The following is an 18,990-nucleotide window of genomic DNA, read 5'->3' on the forward strand; positions in this document are numbered from 1 at the left end:
TCACCAAAGGTCTAGAGTTGGTGCCCTGAATCTCTGGAAACCTGTCAGAGTGTGTGCTGGGATGGGCTGTGACCCCAAGGTCAGCCATGCCAGGTGCAAACAGGTGCGCAACACCTGCTCCTTCTCAAGCTACCCATTCACTCTGCCTGTGGGAGCCTTTTGTTCCTGAATCCAATGTCCTCTTCCCTCCCCAACACTCTGCCAGGTCTGCTGGGCTCATGCCCTTTTTCCCTTCCACACTGGCCCCAGCACAGGCATGAGGGTCATCAGTACTGTCATCTCCATGTCTGTCCCCTTGGGGCTTGGAATTGAGCCATGTGCATACCCCCCGGGGCCTGGCGGTTCCCACACAGCTGCTGGGCTCCCATGTCCCTGCCTCCCAGCTTAGCATCCACAGTATGTGGGGCAGCGAGTGCCCAGATCTGAAGACGTCCCTGCCCCTGTCCACCTCTGCCTTCTAGTCAGCTTTCTGCCTTGGCTCCTCCTCCTCCGTACCCATTCTTCCAGTTGATTTGAGCCTTGGCCACAAGGCAACCAGCTATTGTGTTTTTGCTGCGTACCAGGCACTGTGCTAAGTGCTTTCTGGGCCTTATTGATAACACCCCATGAGGTAGATAGTAGTCACACCGTTTTACAGATGAGGAAGCTGAAGCACAGAGAGGTGAGATAACCTGACCATGTAGTGAACCGGAGTGGTGCTGGAGTATTGATTAGCAGGCGTATTGATTAGCAATTGCATCCCGTTCCCCTCTCCCTGCAGCCCCTGGCAACCACTCATCACCATTCTGTGGATTTGGCTGTTCTGTGGATTTCATGGAACTGGAGTCACACAGCATGTGGCCTTTTGTGCCTGGCTTCTGTCACTCGGCACCGTGCTTCCTGGCGCATCCGTGTTGTAGCATGCATCAGTTCTTCATTCCTTTTCTTTCTATTGTCTTTATAGTCATAAGCTATCATTGTTTGTTTTTGTTTTTATTTTTAAATTTAATTTTATTTATATATTTTTTTGAGATGGAGTCTCACTCTGTCGCCCAGGCTGGAGTGCAGTGGCGCCATCTCGGCTCACTGCAAGCTCCGCCTCCTAGGTTCACGCCATTCTCCTGCCTCAGCCTCCCGAGTAGCTGGGACTACAGGTGCCCGCCACTACACCTGGCTAATTTTTTTTGTATTTTTTTAGTAGAGACGGGGTTTCACCGTGTTAGCCAGCATGGTCTCGATCTCCTGACCTGGTGATCTGCCCGCTCGGCCTCCCAAAGTGCTGGGATTACAGGTGTGAGCCACGGCGCCCGGTCACTTATTTTTATTTTTTTGAGATGGAGTCTTGCTCTGTCACCCAGGCTGGAGTACAGTGGTGCAATCTTGGCTCACTGCAACCTCTGCCTCCCGGATTCAAGTGATTCTCCTGCCTCAGCCTCCTGAGTAGCTGGGATTACAGGAGTGCACCACCATGCCCGGCTAATTTTTTGTATTTTTAGTGAGACGGGGTTTCGCCGTGTTAGCCAGGTTGTTCTGGAACTCCTGACCTCAGGTGATCTGCCTGCCTCGGCCTCCCAAAGAGCTGGGATTACAGGCATGAGCCACCCTCACGGTCCTATTTTTATTTTTGAAAATTAATTATTTTTACTTCATTTCTTTTCTTTTTTTTTTTTTTGAGAAGGAGTCTCACTTTGTCTCCCAGGCTGGAGTGCGGTGGCGTGATGTCGGCTCACTGCAAGCTCCGCCTCCCGGGTTCACGCCATTCTCCTGCCTCAGCCTCCCGAGCAGCTGGGACTACAGGCGCCCACCACCTTGCCCGGCTAATTTTTTGTATTTTTTAGTAGAGACGGGGTTTCACCATGTTCGCCAGGATGGTCTCGATCTCCTGACCTCGTGATCCGCCCGCCTCGGCCTCCCAAAGTGCTGGGATTACAGGCGTGAGCCACCGCACCCGGCCTACTTCATTTCTTTGTATGGGTGAGCAATATTCCACAGTATGGAACAACTGAATTTTATTTATCTGTTCGTTGGCGGACGGACACTCGGATTGCTTCCCCCTCTTGGCCATTATGAATCATGTTTCTTATTCCTTTTGGTTTGGTTTCCCCGAGAAGCTCTTTGCAGCCCAGCTGTCTGTATTCCTCTAGCTTGGCTATTTGGGAAGCAAGAGAAAGTGTAGCTGAGTGTGGGTGGATGGCTGGGAGCGGGCGTGGGGAGGGATGCAGGAAAGGGGAGTTTCAGGCTTTGGGAGAACCCCGTGTGGAGGGGGCCTTACTCCTGTCCCAGAGCCATCTGCTGCTAGCTGAGTGTTTTTCCTGTGGTTGATTATTAACCAATGGTTATGATCCTGAGAGTCGATCCCCAGGCTAGAACTGATACTCATTTGAGGTGCCAGGAATGTTTTCCAAGGCGTTTAAACAGCTCTGGACCCTTGCTTCTGTCTCCCCTTGGAGACCACATCAACATTTTATGAGTTATAATAATAAGAATCATCATCATCATAGTCTACATTTATATAGGACTGCATGTTTTATTTCACAGCTGTTATTTTTTTTTTAATCAACTAATTTTTTTGAAACGGAGTTTCACTCTTGTCGCCCAGGCTGGAGTGCAGTGGCGCGATCTCAGCTCACTGCAACCTCTGCCTCCCGGGTTCAAGCGATTCTCCTGCCTCAGCCTCTCAAGTAGCTGGGATTACAGGTGTGTGCCACCACGCCTGGCTAATTTTTGTATTTTTAGTAGAGACGGGTTTCACCATGTTGGCCAGGCTGGTCTCGAACTCCTGACCTCAGGTGATCCACCCGCCTCAGCCTCCCAAAGTGCTGGGATTACGGGCATGAGCCACCGCGCCCGGCCACAGCTGCTATTTTAAACTCCTTGGTACATTATTACCCCTATCTTTGCAGATGAAGGAAACAAGACACAACGAGGTAACTTAACCAAGGCCTCACAGCTGGGTAGCAGGCAGAGCCAAACTTGAACCCAGGAGTCCCTTGATTCCGAGTGTAGGATGCTCTCCATAGCGATGTGGGAGACATGACGATTGCAGTGACCTCAAGATGGTCTGAGGCAGAACCCTCTGAGGGTGGAGGCGAGGAGCCTGCAGGCCTGGGTGCTGTCACGGGGGCTCCCCCAGGGGTCTGTCCAGCTCCGTCTGGGTGAATCATGGCCTTTGACTTCTCAGTTTCCACTCCAGGCCTCTTTGACCATTTCCTCCAGAGATTTGCATTTGGCCAAAGCTGTCTAGGATGCGTCCTGGTCTCCCTGAGCCGCCCCGTGTGCCCCTGTGTCTCCTGTGCTTCTAGGGAGGGAAAGCATCTCACAGCAGGGAACCTCAGTGCCATACAAGAATGGGCAGCGCCTCCAGGACCCCCGCAGGTGGCAGAGGCTCTCTGACCCGCCTCTCCAGCCTGCCCTTACCACCCTTCTCTTTGAACTGAGTACATAATCTTCCTCTTCTCTTCCTCTGGCTTCTCCCATGCTCTTTTTCCCTTCTCTGCTTTCCAAGCTGTCCCCATCTCCAACCCCTCCTCTCATGGGTCCTTGTGGGTGCCTGGGTGGGTCTGGGACCCCGCGTCGTTAGAGTTGCATGCAACTGTGGGGCTGGGTTGCTTGAGGGGTGCAGCTTTCAATCTCAGTGCCTTGACATGTGGCGAGATGGGTCCCTGTGGGGACAGGGAAGTTGTCACCTCGGCTAAGGATTTACCTTGTGCGTCTAATGAGAGTACATTCAAGGTTATCCCTTGATAAAATCACATCCCTTTCACCTCCTCATGTGTGATATGTTTGCCTGAGTGGGAGAAAAAGGGATAGAATTGCATCAAGCACCGTGTCACTTAACTCTCTCTTATCTCAGTGCCAGCTGGTGGCTGGACTGGGCTGTGCCTGGCCATCCTTGGGAGGGTGGCTCAGGTGGAAATGTCATTGTCCTGGGAAAGGACAAGGCTGAGAAGAGTTGATCAGAGCAGGGCTGGTGAGGCAGGAGCAGGATTTCGTCTTCATTGTTTTTGGCTCTCTAGGTCAAGGCTAGAACCTGGGGCCTGGGTGCTGCATTCATTTCCTAGGGCTGCCATTACCAAGGACCTCAGATGGCTTAAAGCCACATTTATTATTTTAGTTCTGGGAGCCAGAAGTCCAAAATTAAGGTGTCGGCAGCGCCACGCTCCCTCTGCGGGCGCTAGGGAAGAATCCTTCCTCGCCTCTTCTAGCCTCTGGCAGGGTCGGCAAGCCTTGGCATGTGTTGGTTTGCAGCCGCATCACTCCTGTGTCTGCCTTTGTTGTCATGAGGCGTTCTCACTGTGTGTTTCTTCACATTATTGCCTTCCTTCTTTTTTTTTTTTTTTCTTTGAGACAGAGTCTTGCTCTGTCATCCGAGCTGGAGTGCAGTGGCACCATCTCGGCTCACTGCAGCCTCCACTACCTGGGTTCAAGTGATTCTCTAGCCTCAGCCTCCTGAGTAGCTGGGATTATAGGCGCCCCCCACCACACCCGACTAATTTTTGTATTTTTAGTAGAGACAGGGTTTCACCACATTGGCCACGCTGGTCTCGAACTCCTGACCTCAAGTGATCTACCCGCCTCAGCCTCCCAAAGCCCTGGGATTACAAGTGTGAGTGGGCGCCTGGCCAGCCTTCCCTGCTTATAAGGACACTGGTCCTATTGAATTAAGGACCATCCTATCGGCCTCATCTTGACGTGATTATATGTGTAAAGACTCGATTTTCAATAAGGTTCTATTCATAGATACTGGGGGTTAGAACTTCAGTATATCTTTTTTGGGGGACACAGGGTGACCCATAACAGGCAGTTAGTTCTTAAACAAGAGGGAGTGCTGGAGCCAAGAGTGGGGATGGTACAATGTGGCCCTTGTCCCCCATAGATGCTGCTCAAAGCCATCTGTATACCAAGGCAGGGTGGGTCCTACCTTGTGACCTAGAGCTTGTGTGTGGTTCTGATTTTTTAAATTTAAATTTAAATTAAATTAAATTAAATTTTATTTTATTGAGACAGAGTCTTGCTCTGTTGCCCAGGCTGGAGTGTGGTGGTGCGATCTTGGCTCATTGCAACCTCCGCCTCCTGGGATCAAGCGATTCTCCTGCCTCAGCCTCCCGAGTAGCTTGGATGACAGGCACGTGCCACCATGCCCGGCTAATTTTTGTATTTTTAGTAGAGATGGGGTTTTGCCACGTTGAACAGGCTGGTCTCGAACTCCTGACCTCAAGTGATCCGCTCCCCCCCCGCCTCCCAAAATGGTGGGATTACAGGTGTGAGCCACCGCTCTGGGCCCAGTTCAGATGTTTTTGAGGGTGGCAGTCATGTCTTCTGCCCACCCTGGCACCCCCTCTGGAGTCGTGGACACAGCACTGGAGCTTGCATGAGGCTGGTCACCCACCACTGGTGCTCATGTCTGCTCTAGTGCCGTCCAAGTTCCCAGGCATCGTTCGGGAAATCCTTCTGGTCAGAAGCTGCCTTGTATTCCAACTTGAGAGTCCGCCTCACTTCCTAGAGACTGGCCCCAGGAGCTTAGCCAGTGTCCAGTAGAGACCGGCCCCAGGGCTTATCCAGCATCCAGGGGGAAAGGGCTGGTGCAGGGGAGAGGGGCTCAGCTCAGGGAATGTTGGCTGCTGTACCCCTTTGACCGGGACTCAGGGCCTTGGACAATAATCTGGTGCCATAGGTGTGGACATCTTGTGCCTGATGGGGAGAAATAGACAGCATGACTGTGTGTATGAGCGTCCCATGACTGGTGATGTTAAAACCAACTCTGTCCTCCTCTGGACTGTGTGTGCCTGGAGAGCCAGGGCTGCTGTCCATCCAGGTGCGTGTGAGCCATCTCCAGAGGTCCTCCGCTAAGCCCGGAGTAGCCCTATAGCATCTGGTGGGGGCTTGCTTTACTTCCCCTCCCTGCATGCTTTTCCTTGCCAGGCTCCCAGCCTCACAGGGGAGCAGCCTTCATCCTCACCATGGGCCTTGAGAGGACCCAAGGGTGATGCCTTCCTGCTTGATCATTCTTCCTTTCCCCCATCATGGCTCTCAAAGACCAGGCCCATTGAGGAGGAGCTGTGGCTGTTTGGGAGTGGGCTAGGTGGAGGAGGGGGTGAGCTTGTGCTGGACCCAGCTCTGTTGTGTGCACAGGCAGGTGAGTGTCCGGCAGAGCAGCCAGGCTGGAGCCTACGGTGGTAACGTCCAAGGCCGTACATGGAAGGAGGCTGGCAGCTGTAGCTGAGAGGTAACAGGAGCTGGTTCCTGCCTTTGTGTGTGTGTGAGTGTGTGCACACACCTAGGTGCTGTCTTGGCCCTGATGGTTTCTTGAGCCAGTGACAGCCCTGGATCAGGGGGGAGGGTCTCCCCTCTCCAGCTGTCAAAGCTTATATCAACAAGGTCCAGGAAGAAAGAAAGAGGAAGGGAGATGGGGAGCAGAAGACAGGGATTGCCAGGTTCAGGTTAATGGGGTGAAATGGATCCTCTGCCAAGCCAGGTAGTCCCCAGGCCCTTCATCTGGCTCCCTAGTTGACCACAGGGAGGGGTAGTCAACTGCGGGGGCAGGCAGGGGTACACATGGCCCTGTGGGCCTAGCGTGGAAGTGTTCTCAGCCTGGTCCTGTCCTGTGGGCCACAGGGAGCCAGGCAGGATGGGGTCTGGGCCTGGAAAGCCGGAAGGCTGGGCTCGTAGGGAAGGTGGGTTTCCGTCATGAAGGTGCGGGGTTGGAACTGTCGCTTCGCTGGCAGGACTTGGGCTGGGAAGAGGCGCAGAAGGATTCTCCGGAGGTGGCAGTGGGGGTGCTTTGGTCATTTACACAGGACCTGGGGGTTGGGCTGACTCTCGGCTGCTTCAGAGTGGGGCTCTCCAGAGGAGGAAACACTTGTAAAGTTGGGGGCTTTGACGGCTCAGCCCGGCCCTCTTCGGCTTTTAATACGGTTCTCCCAGCCCCTTCGTCCCCTCCTGGGTACAACCAGGGCTTATTCAGGACACTGGAGTCCCTCACCCAGGGATTCCCCAGGCTCTGCCCAGCTGGCCCTGTTGTGCCGCCCTGGCTCCGAAGGCTGATCCCGTGCCAAACAGTGTGCCGGGTGATGGGGCCGCAGACAGCACTCCCCGGTCACCAGCGAGGGCCAGATGGAAAGTGGGGAGTGTGTGAGCGCGGCAAACTCATCGCAGTCATGTTGCCATGGCGACACAACTCTGTTTAGCTGCCTGTCCACCGTCCTAGCCCACACGGACTAAATTAAGTTTTACCTGCAGTTGCACGGCAGGCAGCCCTGTCTCCCGAGGACAGCTTTTTGACCAGGACCTGTGTGTGTGTGTGCGTGTGTATGTGTGTGTGTGTGTGTGTGTGTAGAGGGGCTCAAGAGAGAATGCATCCCCGTTTCTCCCCTCCTCTTCTCCCACCCAGCCCCACGCCTGGGTCTCTTTAGCTCCGTGGTTCTCAGACTTCACCGTGCGGCAGAATCACCTGGAGAAGTCGTTGGAGCGCAGGTTCCTGGGCTCATCACTGGAGAGTCTGGTGTGCACCAGAGAATGTGCATATCTTTCAAGTTCCCAGGTGCCGCTAGTGGTCTAGGGACCATACTTAGAGTAGCACTGCTTTAGATTTTGGTGCATGGGAGTAAAGAAAATACTCCTGGCCGGGCGCGGCGGCTCACGCCTGTAATCCCAGCACTTTGGGAGGCCGAGACGGGCGGATCACGAGGTCAGGAGATCCAGACCATCCTGGCTAACACGGTGAAACCCCGTCTTTACTAAAAAATACCAAAAACTAGCCGGGCAAGGTGGCGGCGCCTGTAGTCCCAGCTATTCGGGAGGCTGAGGCAGGAGAATGGCGTGAACCCGGGAGGCGGAGCTTGCAGTGAGCTGAGATCCGGCCACTGCACTCCAGCCTAGGCCACAGAGTGAGGCTCCGTCTCAAAAAAAAAAAAAAAAAAAAAAAAAAAAGAAAATGCTCCCAACTCTGGTTTCTGCATTTTTTTTTTTTTTTTGGAAATGGAGTTTCATTCTTGTTGTCCAAACTGGAGTGCAGTGGCGCAATCTCGGCTCACTGCACCCTCCACCTCCCGGGTTCAAGTGATTCTCCTGCCTCAGCCTCCCAAGTAGCTGGGACTACAGGCGTGCACCACCATGCACAGGTAATTTTTGTATTTTTAGTAGACATGGGGTTTTTCCATGTTGGTCAGGCTGGTCTCAAACTCCTGACCTCAGGTGATCCGCCTGCCTTGACCTCCCAAAGTGCTGGGATTACAGGCATGAGCCACCCAGCCTGGCCTGCATTGTATGTTAAACTGTGTCCCAGAGCCTAGTCACTCTTGGAGGAGAGAAGGGAAGGCGCAGGCAGGTCCTCACTCACCTCTTTTGGCCTCTTCACAGGAAGCAGGAGCTGGCCAACAGCTCGGATGTGACCCTCCCAGACCGGCCGCTCTCGCCTCCTCTCACGGCTCCTCCCACCATGAAGGTAAGAGGCTTTGATTCAGGGAGGCAGGGAGGGGAGCGTGTGGGGAAGTCGTGAGGCCTTGCTGTGGCTTCGGCTCCAGGCCCAGCAGCGTCCGTCGAAGTGGGTCTGTGGAGTGTCCCGACCCCTCGGAGGAGGCGACGTCCAGTTAAGCACCAGTGAGGGGGGAAGTGTGACAGGAGACTCAGTGTGTCTGTGTCAAGGGGCGGTGAGGACATTGACTGGGGTTGAAATGGGGTTGGCGGGACTCTTGGTAATTGGTAGTGGAGTTCGGGAACAAGGGGCCCAGCCAGGAGGAAGTCGGGGGACAGAAGGCAGCTACCCCGAAGGACTGCCCGGGGCTGGGCTGTGGCCGGCACCCTCCTGGGACTTGAAGGGTGCCTGCATGCTGGTCTGCCGGCCTCTGGCTGGCCCTTCTGAGCTGGGCCTGTTCACACCAGAACCCGTGGAGGGGTTGGCTGGAGGTTCGGGTCGGGGCGGCAGTTATTTTCCTATCAGCACTTCCTTCGTGAGCCGTTTTCCTGGGGAGACCACAGTCCAGGCTGCCAGGCCCAGGACCTTCTCACTCCTGGACGGGAGCCGAGGGTGCAGTGCCCTGTAGCCACCATCACCTTCCCCCATCTCTTTTCAGTTTGACGCCTTGGTGGGATGGCCACACAGGCCTGAGCTGGTCCTCAGAGAAGACTTTTGGCTCAGCCAGTGTTTCTGTATAGGCTGGCAGGCATCCTCTCCCTCCCTCCCTCCCTCCCTCCTTCGCACTCTGTGGGGTGAGTGAGGACTAGCGCTGAAGAAGTCACCTGCCCCTTGAGTCATCTGAGGGGACATCTAGGCCAGCTCCTCTCTCTATCCTGGGGCTGTGCTCTGAGTGGCTCACAGGGGATCATCAGGCATCTCTTCCTCGCTGCTCTGCATCACCCCTCCTCTTTCCTAAACCTAATCTCTTGCAAGATGACAACCCATAGGAAGCAGATAAAACCCATCCATCTTCCTGTTGTTGTCCTGCATCTGATGCCCATCACACACACAGCCACGCGGTATGCCTCGAGGAGCCTACGTGTTGAGGGGCAGCCAGAGCCTGCCCTGGGTGGGTTAAGTGGTCAGCAGTGGGTGGGGGGCAGGACAGGGTACAGTACCCAGGGGGCAGTGGAAGCCAGACCACCTTCACTAGCCTAGTGTCTGCCCCAGCACCCAGCTCAGTGTTGGTATCTGAGCCAGGTGCCAGCCTGGCCCTTTGCACAGGGTAATGCTAAGAAGCCTGTCACTATTCCAAGTGTCCCCTTGGTCTACAAAGGTGGCTGTGGGATGCTTGTCTCTGTCCTCAAGGATGGCAGGAGTTTGCAGGGAGAACTCTGACAGTCTCGTAGGAGGAGTCCCTGAATTCTCTTGGCTGACTTCACTTACTCATGCACTAATTTAATTCATTTAATACCCAGTATTTATTTGAATTTTGTGTTAGTTAGGACTCTTGGTTGTAAGTGACAGAAACATAACTCACTCTGGCTTAGACATAAAAGGGAATTTTTTGCCTTTGCAATTGCAAGCATAGATGGCAGGCATGACTGCATCCACGAGATCATTCTCATTCCTTCTCTCTTCTGTGTTGGTTTCATTCTCTGTCAAGCTGCCTTTGTGGTGGCCAGATGGTGACAGCAGCTCCTACCTGCGAAGTAAGTCCAGTGCAAAGAAAAGTATTTTTTTTCCCCCAGTAGTTCTAACAAAGTCCCAGGGAAGAAGCTCATTGGCTGGCTTAGGTCACGTGTTTGTCCCTGAACCAATCACTGTGACCAGAGAGATGAAAGGCTCTGATTGGCCAGACCTGGGTCTCATGACCACCGGCCTAAACCATAAGAACTGAGAATTGCAGGGGTGGGTCCTAGAGGAAAATGGCAGTGTTGTCAAGAGAAGAAGGGGAAAGGGATCCGGGGCAGGCAAGACCCACAGCTTTCTGCCACATGTGCTCATGCTCAGCCAGGCCCAGTGCTGGGTTCTGGGGACCTTGTAGTAAACCAGACGTTGTGGTCCCTGCTCTCCTAGACCTTGTAGTCTAGCTAGGGAGCCAAAAATGGAAAAATAATGTCAGGAATGAGGGCTGGACAGTTAAACATGGTGAATATTCTGAAGGAGAAGCACAGCATAGCTCGGGGGAACGTAAGGTTAGGAGGTGGGGGGACTGTAGCCTAGTCTCGGAGAGGGTCACGTAGGGCTTTTTGTGAGGAAATGATGTTTAGGCTGAGCCCTGAAAATTGGATACGTGCTAGTTAGGCTAAGGTGGAATCCGAGTGGAGGAGAGTGTTCTAGATTCTTGCTATTCAAAGTGAGGCCAAGGGACCAGCAACATCTGCATTATTTACGAGCCCCTTAGAAATGCGGAATGTCAGGTTCCACCACTGAATCAGAGTCAGCTTTTAATTTTTTTATTTTTATTTTTTGAGATGGAGCCTTGCTCTGTCACCAGGCCAGAGTGCAGTGGCACGATCTTGGCTCACTGCAACCTCTGCCTCCTGGGTTCAAGCGATTCTTCTGCCTCAGCCTCCCGAGTAGCTGGGATTACAGGCGCCCACCACCACGCCCGGCTAATTTTTGTATTTTTAGTAGAGACGGGGTTTCACCATGTTGGCCAGGATGGTCTCGATCTTTTGACCTTGTGATCTGCCTCCCTCAGCCTCCCAAAGTGCTGGGATTACAGGCGTGAGCCACCACGCCCGGCCCAGAGTCAGCATTTTACCGTCATTTCACGGTGATTTGTATACACACAGCAGCTTGAGAAGCACTGCTGTGGACCTCTGCACATGCCCTCAGGCAGTCGAGAGAGAGAAGGCGGCACCAAGAGGAACGGGAAGGAGATCAGACTGGCTGGTGAAGCCAGAGTTCGCGTTGGAGAGGCTGGGCGTGTAGGCAGGGACCAGATCAAGCAGACGCTTGGACATTTTGCTGAAGATTTTAGAGTTTATTCCTAGTTAAGAGCACTGGAGTCATTGATGATGTTACCCAGAGGATTAAGATGAGACTTTTGGAAAATCACCCAGCGTCATATGGCGAATGCGTGGCAGGGAACAGAGTGGAGAGGGGATGAGCCGAGGCCGTTGCAGGATCCAGGGGAGAGGACGGAAGGCTGACTTGGAGGGGCTGGTGGGGTGGTTTGGAAGTGGTTGGAGCTCAGATTTTGCAGGTGGTAAATTGATGAGATGGGAGATTTGGGGAGAAGGAGGCGGCGAGAATGGCTCCCAGGTTTGTAAGCACTAGAGACGTGGGACAACCATTCTCTGAGATAAACGTTGTTGCAGGAGGGAGGGTTAGGATTCAATTCTTCTTCTTTTAGATTAAAAACAATTTTTTAAGGGACAGGGTCGTGCTCTGTCACTCAGCCTGGAGGATAGTGGTTCGTTCCTAGGTCACTGCAACCTCCCACTCCTGGGCTCAAGGGATCCTCCCATCTTAGCCTCCCAAGTAGCTGGGAATATAGGCACGTGCCACCGAGCCCAGCTAATTTAAACATTTTCTGTAGAGATGAGGTCTTGCTGTGTTGCCCAGGCTGCTCTCAGATTCTTGGGTTCAAGCCATCCTCCCACCTTGACCTCCCAAAGTGCTGGGATGACAGGTGCGAGCCACCGCACCTTGTCGAGGGTTCACCTCTCAGTTGGATATGCCTGAGGCTCAGAAGAACATTCTGGGCTGGAGGTAAAAATCTGGGAGCCCTTCTCCTAGAGAAGGGAATGGAAGCTTTGGGATGAGGGAGCTCTCCAGGGAGAGGATGGAGCGAGAAGAGAGGTTCCTGGGGCAGCACCTCGAGGGAACCCCCCAGGTAAAGGCTGGTGCTGGGGTCTCTGCAGAGGAGGCTGGGCCAAGACGTGGAGGGAGGAGCATTTCGTGGCAGCGGGACTGGCAGCGGTGTCAGCTGCTGCGGAGAGGCCAAGTATGGTGCAGAGTGCACAGTGGCCACTGCGCCCCGTGGCCTGGCAGTTGCTGGGGATGTAACTCAGACCAGCCCTGGGAGGGGTGGGGTGAACAGCAGACAGCCGTGTGTTGAGGAATGGGTGGCGATGGTGAGAGTCAGAGGGTGTAGACGGTACTTGTGAGGTGGGGAGCCTGGAGTGCGAGGAAATGTGGAGCAGAGGGAGTGAGGCAGGGGTGCTCAGGAATCTGGACCACAGCAGGGTTTATTTTTAACACATTCTTTCAAAAAATGATTTATGAGCATCCACCGGGTGCCTGCCCCTGCTGTGCTCTCCCATGAAGGCTGGCGGGAGGGGCCTCAGGCAGGCCCGGAGCAGAGCAGCCTCAGGGAAAACTCAGCAGCTGCAGTCAGGAGATGGCCCTCCCTCCTCCTCCCCTGTGTTCTGTCCTTCTCCTCTCTGAGCTCAGCTCAGGAATTTCCCAGCCTGTGACTTTACTGCCCAGACCCCAAGCGCAAGGTCAGAGCTGAGAACGGAGAAAGAGGCGAGGGATTGTCCTGGGAACTCAGACTGGGTGGGGTTCCTTCTGTGGTTGGGATTGGAAGTCAGTGTGTGTGGTGTGCCTGGCCCGAGGGGTCTCTTTGTGACTGTCATTTGGGTTCATTCTGTGGCTCAGACAGCCTGTGGCCGCAGATAGGAGTCTGTCTCTGGCGAGGACGCTTTTTCCCTTTGTGCGAAAGCTAACTGCCCGTAAGGGATTTAAAACCACAATCCTCACCTTCCACCAACCTGCTCACCACAGGAGTGTCCCATCACAAAAGGGATGACATTGATGAAATAATATTGCGACTTCTGCTTGCAGGCTGTCCGATTCTTTCCCTAACTTGAGTTCCCTGAGCACAGCGATTGTGTCCTATTCTTTGGGGCCCCCAGGCCCTGGCTTAGGGTGGGGACCTGGGACTTGTTTATGGGATGACTGTAAGGGACATCTTGGTCAGGGGAGCTTGTTCTGCTCCTGACCCTCCACTCCTCTGGTTCTGGCTGGATCTTATATCTCAGCAGACCAGGGCTCCACCTGCCACATCTCTGTCCTAGGGACAGGGTGAGGTGAGGCCAGGCCTCTGCTTGGTTGACACCTCCCAGGTTATTGTAGCACACTGAGGCCAGAGACGCCCTGGGTGGAGGGTGGCCTCTCTCTGAGGGTCCCTGGCCCTGAGGGTTCGTGAATCAGTTCTCTGTTCTTTGAGCCTCGGGCAGTGGGAGAAGGCTTCACCTGGTTCTCTTGGTGGTGCAGGCTCAGGGAGGGTGTGGCAGGGGTACCCCTGGTTGATGAGCTCGGGAGTCACAGAAGTTTGGGAATGGACAGTCCGTTTCCTTCATAGGTAAACGGGAAGCCCCGAGGTAGGAAATGACTCTCCCAAGGCAGCACCGAAGACAGCTGTGTTCCTCCTCTAGTCAATAGAATAAGTTACATTCTTTATTTTTAGTTTTATTTTTATAATTTTTTTTTTTGAGGCGGAGTCTCGCTCTGTCGCCCAGGCTGGAGTGCAGTGGCGGGATCTCGGCTCACTGCAACCTCCGCCTCCCAGGCTCAAGCGGTTCTCCTGCCTCAGCCTCCCGAGTAGCTGGGATTACAGGTGCGCACCACCACGCCCCGCTAATTTTTACACTTTTAGTAGAGACGGGGTTTTGCCATGTTGGGCAGGCTGGTCTTGAACTCCTGACCTCAAGTGATCAGCCAACCTCGGCCTCCCAAAGTGCTGGGATGACAGGCATGAGCCACCGCACCCGGCCCAGGATAAGTTAAATTCTAAGATCCAAACTAGTTTTGGTCAAGTGGTCGGCTCATCTCACGCTTGTGGGCCCAGGGACGGCCTCTCGTGGCTCTCCCACTGGGAAGGGCTGGCTGGAGCAGTAGCTGGCCTCCAGCCTGAGCGTCTCCCCCACGCTCCCCCCGGACCCCCACTCTCAGTGGCGTGCCTGCTGCTACCCATCCTGTGTGCACCCTCCCCCACCTCTTTGCTGTTTGTTTTTCAAGGGGATTTTTTTTTTTTTTTTTTTGCTAATGTGAAGCTGATAAAAAGCAACCAAAGAGATGCTGGCCAGATGGGCTGAATGAGATCCCAGTTCCCAGCCAGAGCTCAAACTGGCTGGTGCCGGATGGGCTGGGAGAGGGGCTTGGGGCTGAGTCTGTGGGAATGCCGTGGGTGGTTTCCAGGCCCACATTTTTTTTTTTTTAGGAAGCTGGTTTTTGTGCCCCAGTGGGTCAGCAGGCATTTAGGGAGGGCCATTTGTGTGCCCGGAATTGTGCTGAGTCCTTTGGGGTCACATCAGAGCTGCAGTCCTCTATCCTCAGAGGCCTGCCGTCTACAGGGGCCCTAACTGAGTGGGAGAAACCAGGTGGCTCAGCAGGTGACAAGGCTCAGATGTGAAATGTGGCTTCTCAGTGGGGAGGAGAAGAGGGGAAACGCTATGTGGGGAGGTGGGATAGGGTGGGGTGGGGTGGGGCAGCCAGAAGGGGCCCTAATGGCAAGCATGGGGGTCAGGGTGACCACCTGGGATCGTAGACAGTAAAACCGTCCCAGACCCTGTGAAGTAAAAGGGTTGATTCTCCTGATTCTCTCAGCACTCACGGGAAGGACACAGGGCATTTCGTTGAAGTCCACTCTGCTGGGACTTGACCTGACCTTGTCCCTGGAGCCGCACCAGGCCCTGAGCTGGCTCGGTCAGCTGGGAGGTGGCCCTCGCTCAGCCTTCCACACCCTTCTTTGTGCAAGTCTGAGGCCAGCCGCTCTCAGACCTTCTGCTTTCCGGAAGAGGATAGTGGAGGCTTGAAGTTCCCACTGCAGGGACCAGCAGAAAGTCTTGTTCCTCCCTTGCTCCTTGGCGTGTGGCTCTCCACGGCCAGCGAATGCCCCCATCGCCTCCATGCTAGGTAAGGCGGGTGTGCAAGCTTCCTATGCCAGGGAAGAGAATGGAGATCAGAGGAGCCTCCTCCTTGCCCCTCGCTGTCCCTCTGGGCAGAGCTGGGCAGAGCCTCCCTTTCCAGCTCATGGATTGCCCACCAGCCACCCTCTCTCCCTGGGGTTGGGGGGTGGCGTGGGGGGCTTCTGTTCCAGCTTGTAGCACGGCCCCCAGCCTGATTTCATCTCTCTTGTTTGTTCCTGGTTCCTGTCTCCTTCTTCTGTTAGGCTGTGTGAGGAGACTATCCCCCAGTCAGGGTTGAGTGACAGTATCAGCCCTCTTTACATCCACTGGCTTTGGATGGATGAAGGAAGGAGGCATTTGTGGGAGGGTTGACGGGAGCCTTTTTGGGCCGGGGCAGGAAGGGCTGAAGGACATCAGCAAGGAGGTTTGGTTTTTTGTTTGTGTGTTTTTTGAGATGAAGTCTCGCTCTTGTCCCCCAGGCTGGAGTGTGATGCTCCCGAGTAGCTGGGATTACAGGTGTGAGCCCCCACGCCCGGCTAATTTTTGTATTTTTAGTAGAGACGAGGTTTTGCCATGTTGGCCAGGCTGGTCTCGAACTCCTGACCTCAGGTGATCCACCTGCCTCGGCCTCCCAAAGTGCTGGGATTACAGGCGTGAGCCACCGCGCCCGGCCAGGAGGTTTGGTTTCTCCCTCTTGAAGAAACTTGGAGGCCAGGTGCTGTGGCTCACGCCTGTAATCCCAGCACTTTGGGAGGGCAAGGCAGGTGGGTCACCTGAGGTCAGGAATTTGAGACCAACCTGACCAACATGGCAAAACTCCATCTCTACTAAAAACACAAAAAATTAGTCAGACGTGGTGGCGAGTGCCTGTAATCCTAGCTACTTGGGAGGCTGGGGCAGGAGAATGGCATGAATCTGGGAGGAGGAGCTTGCAGGTGAGCCAAGATCACGCCACTGCACCTCACCCTGGGTAAGAGAGCGAGACTCCATCTCAAAAAAAAAAAGAGAAAGCCCTGTACAGGGACAGGAGTGGACAGATACTTATTTCCACATTCCTACTGGTGGAGGGAGGCCCTTGCTGAAACTCTGTGGGTCCTGGGAGAGTCACCTCTGGTCTCTACATCGACTGCGTTTCTGTTGCTGCTCCGGACATGGTTGGGACACTAGGCCATCTCCTCAGGAGCCACTGCCCATTGTTCTCTTGGGTCCATCCAGGAGCCAAGGGAAGTTCACGTCTGATTTAAGGCAGGCGTGAGGAAGGGCTGATTTGGCTACGGAGGGTGAGGATGCTAACTAGGAGGCTTTAAGAACATGGAGATGTTGGCTGGGCGTGGTGGCACGTGCCTGAAATCCCAGCATTTTGGAAGGCTGAGGCAGGAGGATCACTTGAGGCCAGGAGTTTGAGACCAGCCTGGGCAACACGATGAGATCTCATTTCTACAAAAAATTAAAAAATTAAAAAATTAGCTGGGCCTGGTGGTTCATGCCTGTAGCCCCAGTTACTCTGGAGGCCAAGGTGGGAAGATGGATTGAGCCGAGGAGATGGAGCTTGCAGTGAGTTAGGATTGCGCCACTGCGCTCTAGCCTGAGTGACAGAGCAAAACCCTGTTTCAAAAAAAAAAAAAGAAAAAAAAAAAAGAAAAAAAAAAGAATATGGAGATGTCTGCATTTGCACCTACTTACCTGCACGCGTCTCCCTCCTCACCTGTGCACACGTGAGCATGTACCTGTTTTCCCTGATTCTGTTCATGTTTTAAGGCCAACTCACTTACGCTTCTGGAAGATTACTGTAGGTGTCACTGGAATTTTAAAAATTTGCAGACGTGGAAATGCATAAGTCTTAACTGTATTGTATACTTTGACTAATGGTACATCCCCGGGACCCATACCTTGATCAAGAAACAGGACATTTCTGCCACCTCTGAAAGCTCCCATGTCCTGACCCAGTCAATCATAACTGATCCCTTGAGGACCAAACGCTGTTTTGATTTTTTTCAAAAATGAGTTTTGTCTGTTCTAGAACTTAATTTTTTTTTTTTTTGAAATGGGGTCTTGCTCTGTTGCCCAGGCCAGAGCGCAGTGATGTGATCTCTGCTCACTGCGACCTCTGTGTCCTGGGTTCAAGCGATTCTCCTGCCTCAGCCTCCCCAGTAGCTGGGATTACAGGTGCCCGCCGCTACTCCCGGCTAAGTTTTTTGTATTTTTAATAGAGACGGGGTTTTACCATGTTGGCCAGGATGGTCTTGACCTCCCAACCTCAAGTGATCCGCCTTCCTCAGCCTCCCAAAGTGCTGGGATTACAGGTGAGAGCCACCGTGCCTGGCTGGTGACTGTTTATATGAAACAGCTACACTATTTGCCAGATGGTCAGGCCATTTTATATCCTCACCAGCAATGTCATTGGAGGTCTGGCTGCTCCACATCCTCACCAACATTTGCCATTGTTGGTTTTCACACTTTTAGCCACTTGAACAGTGTCTCATTGTGGTTTTAATCCACATTTTCTCATGAATAATGATGTTGCATATTTTTCATATTGACTATTTATTGACTATTCTTATAGTTCTTTTTGCCCTTCCTCCCCCCTTTAAAATTCAGTAGTCTTCTCGTAGGTGTTCTTTACATATTCTAATCGAATTCATTTCTTTTCTTCTTCTTTTTGTTTTCTTTTTAAGATGGAGCCTCGCTCTGTTGCGCAGGCTAGAGTGCAGTGGTGTGATCTCGGCTCCCTACAACCTTCACCTCCCGGGTTCAAACGATTCTCCTGCCTCAGCCCCCCAAGTAGCTGGGATTACAGGTGCCCGCCACCACGCCTGGCTAATTTTTAAATTTTTAGTAAAGATGGGGTTTCACCATGTTGGCCAGCCTGATCTTGAACTCCTGACCTCGTGATCTGCCCACCTCAACCTCCCAAAGTGCTGGGATTATAGGTGTGAGCCACTGCACCCGGCCTTCTTCTTTTTAAAAATAGAGATGGGGTCTCACTCTGTCGCCCAGGCTGGTCTCAAACTCGTGACCTCAAGTGATCCTCCTGCCTGGACTCCCAATTTGTTGGGATTACAGGCTTAAGCCACCATTCCTGACCCATTTCTTTTTTTTCTTGTTTTTAGTTTTTGGATATATATAGGGTCTCACTTTGTTACCCAGGCTAGAGTGCAGTGGTACAAACATGGCTCACTGCAGCCTCAACCTCCTGGGCTCAAGCCATCCTCCCACCTCAGCCCCCCAAGTAACTGGGACTACAAGCTTGTGCCGCCATGCCCGACTAAGTTTTGAATTTTTTTGTAGAGAGAGAGAGGATTTCACCCTGTTGCCCAGGCTGGTCTTGAACTCCTGAGCCCCAGCGATCCACCCACCTCGGCTTTCCAAAGTGCTGGGATTACGGACGTGAGCCAACGTGCCTGGCCCATTTCTTTTCTTAACAGTGTCTTTAATGAGCAGAAGTTTTAATTTTGATGATGTCTAATTATGGACTCTCTTCCTTTTATGTCTGTAGCTTTGTGTGTCCTAAGAAGTCTTTGCTTACCCCAGCTCACAAAGATTTCCTTCCATGTGTTCGAGCTTTATTTTTATTTATTTATTTTTTTGGGATGGAGTCTTGCTCTGTCACCAGGCTGGAGTGCAGTGGCGCCATCTCGGCTCACTGCAACCTGCTTCCTGGGTTCAAGTGATTCTCCTGCCTCAACTTCCCGAGCAGCTGGGACTACAGGTGCCCGCCACCACACCTGGCTGGTTTTTTTGTATTTTTAG

General features: G+C 53.3%; 1 protein-coding gene across 9 annotated transcripts in view; it reads left to right on the forward strand.

Annotated features, from left to right (window-relative positions):
* The window catches only part of RAP1GAP2 (RAP1 GTPase activating protein 2), a 270,089-nt gene that overhangs the window by 127,551 nt on the left and 123,548 nt on the right, over window positions 1-18,990 (forward strand). For all 9 annotated transcript variants that reach the window (XR_002517930.2, XR_002517931.2, XM_017950250.3 and 6 more), the window contains one exon: window positions 8,338-8,422. Coding sequence is in view for 7 of the 9 variants with exons in the window: in XM_017950250.3 (XP_017805739.1) it covers window positions 8,338-8,422 (85 nt within the window). In the remaining 2 variants the exon portion in view is untranslated. The remainder of the gene's footprint in view (window positions 1-8,337; window positions 8,423-18,990) is intronic.

This window comes from Papio anubis, chromosome 17, assembly GCF_008728515.1.
Source record: "Papio anubis isolate 15944 chromosome 17, Panubis1.0, whole genome shotgun sequence".
NCBI classification, from domain to species: Eukaryota; Metazoa; Chordata; class Mammalia; order Primates; family Cercopithecidae; genus Papio; species Papio anubis.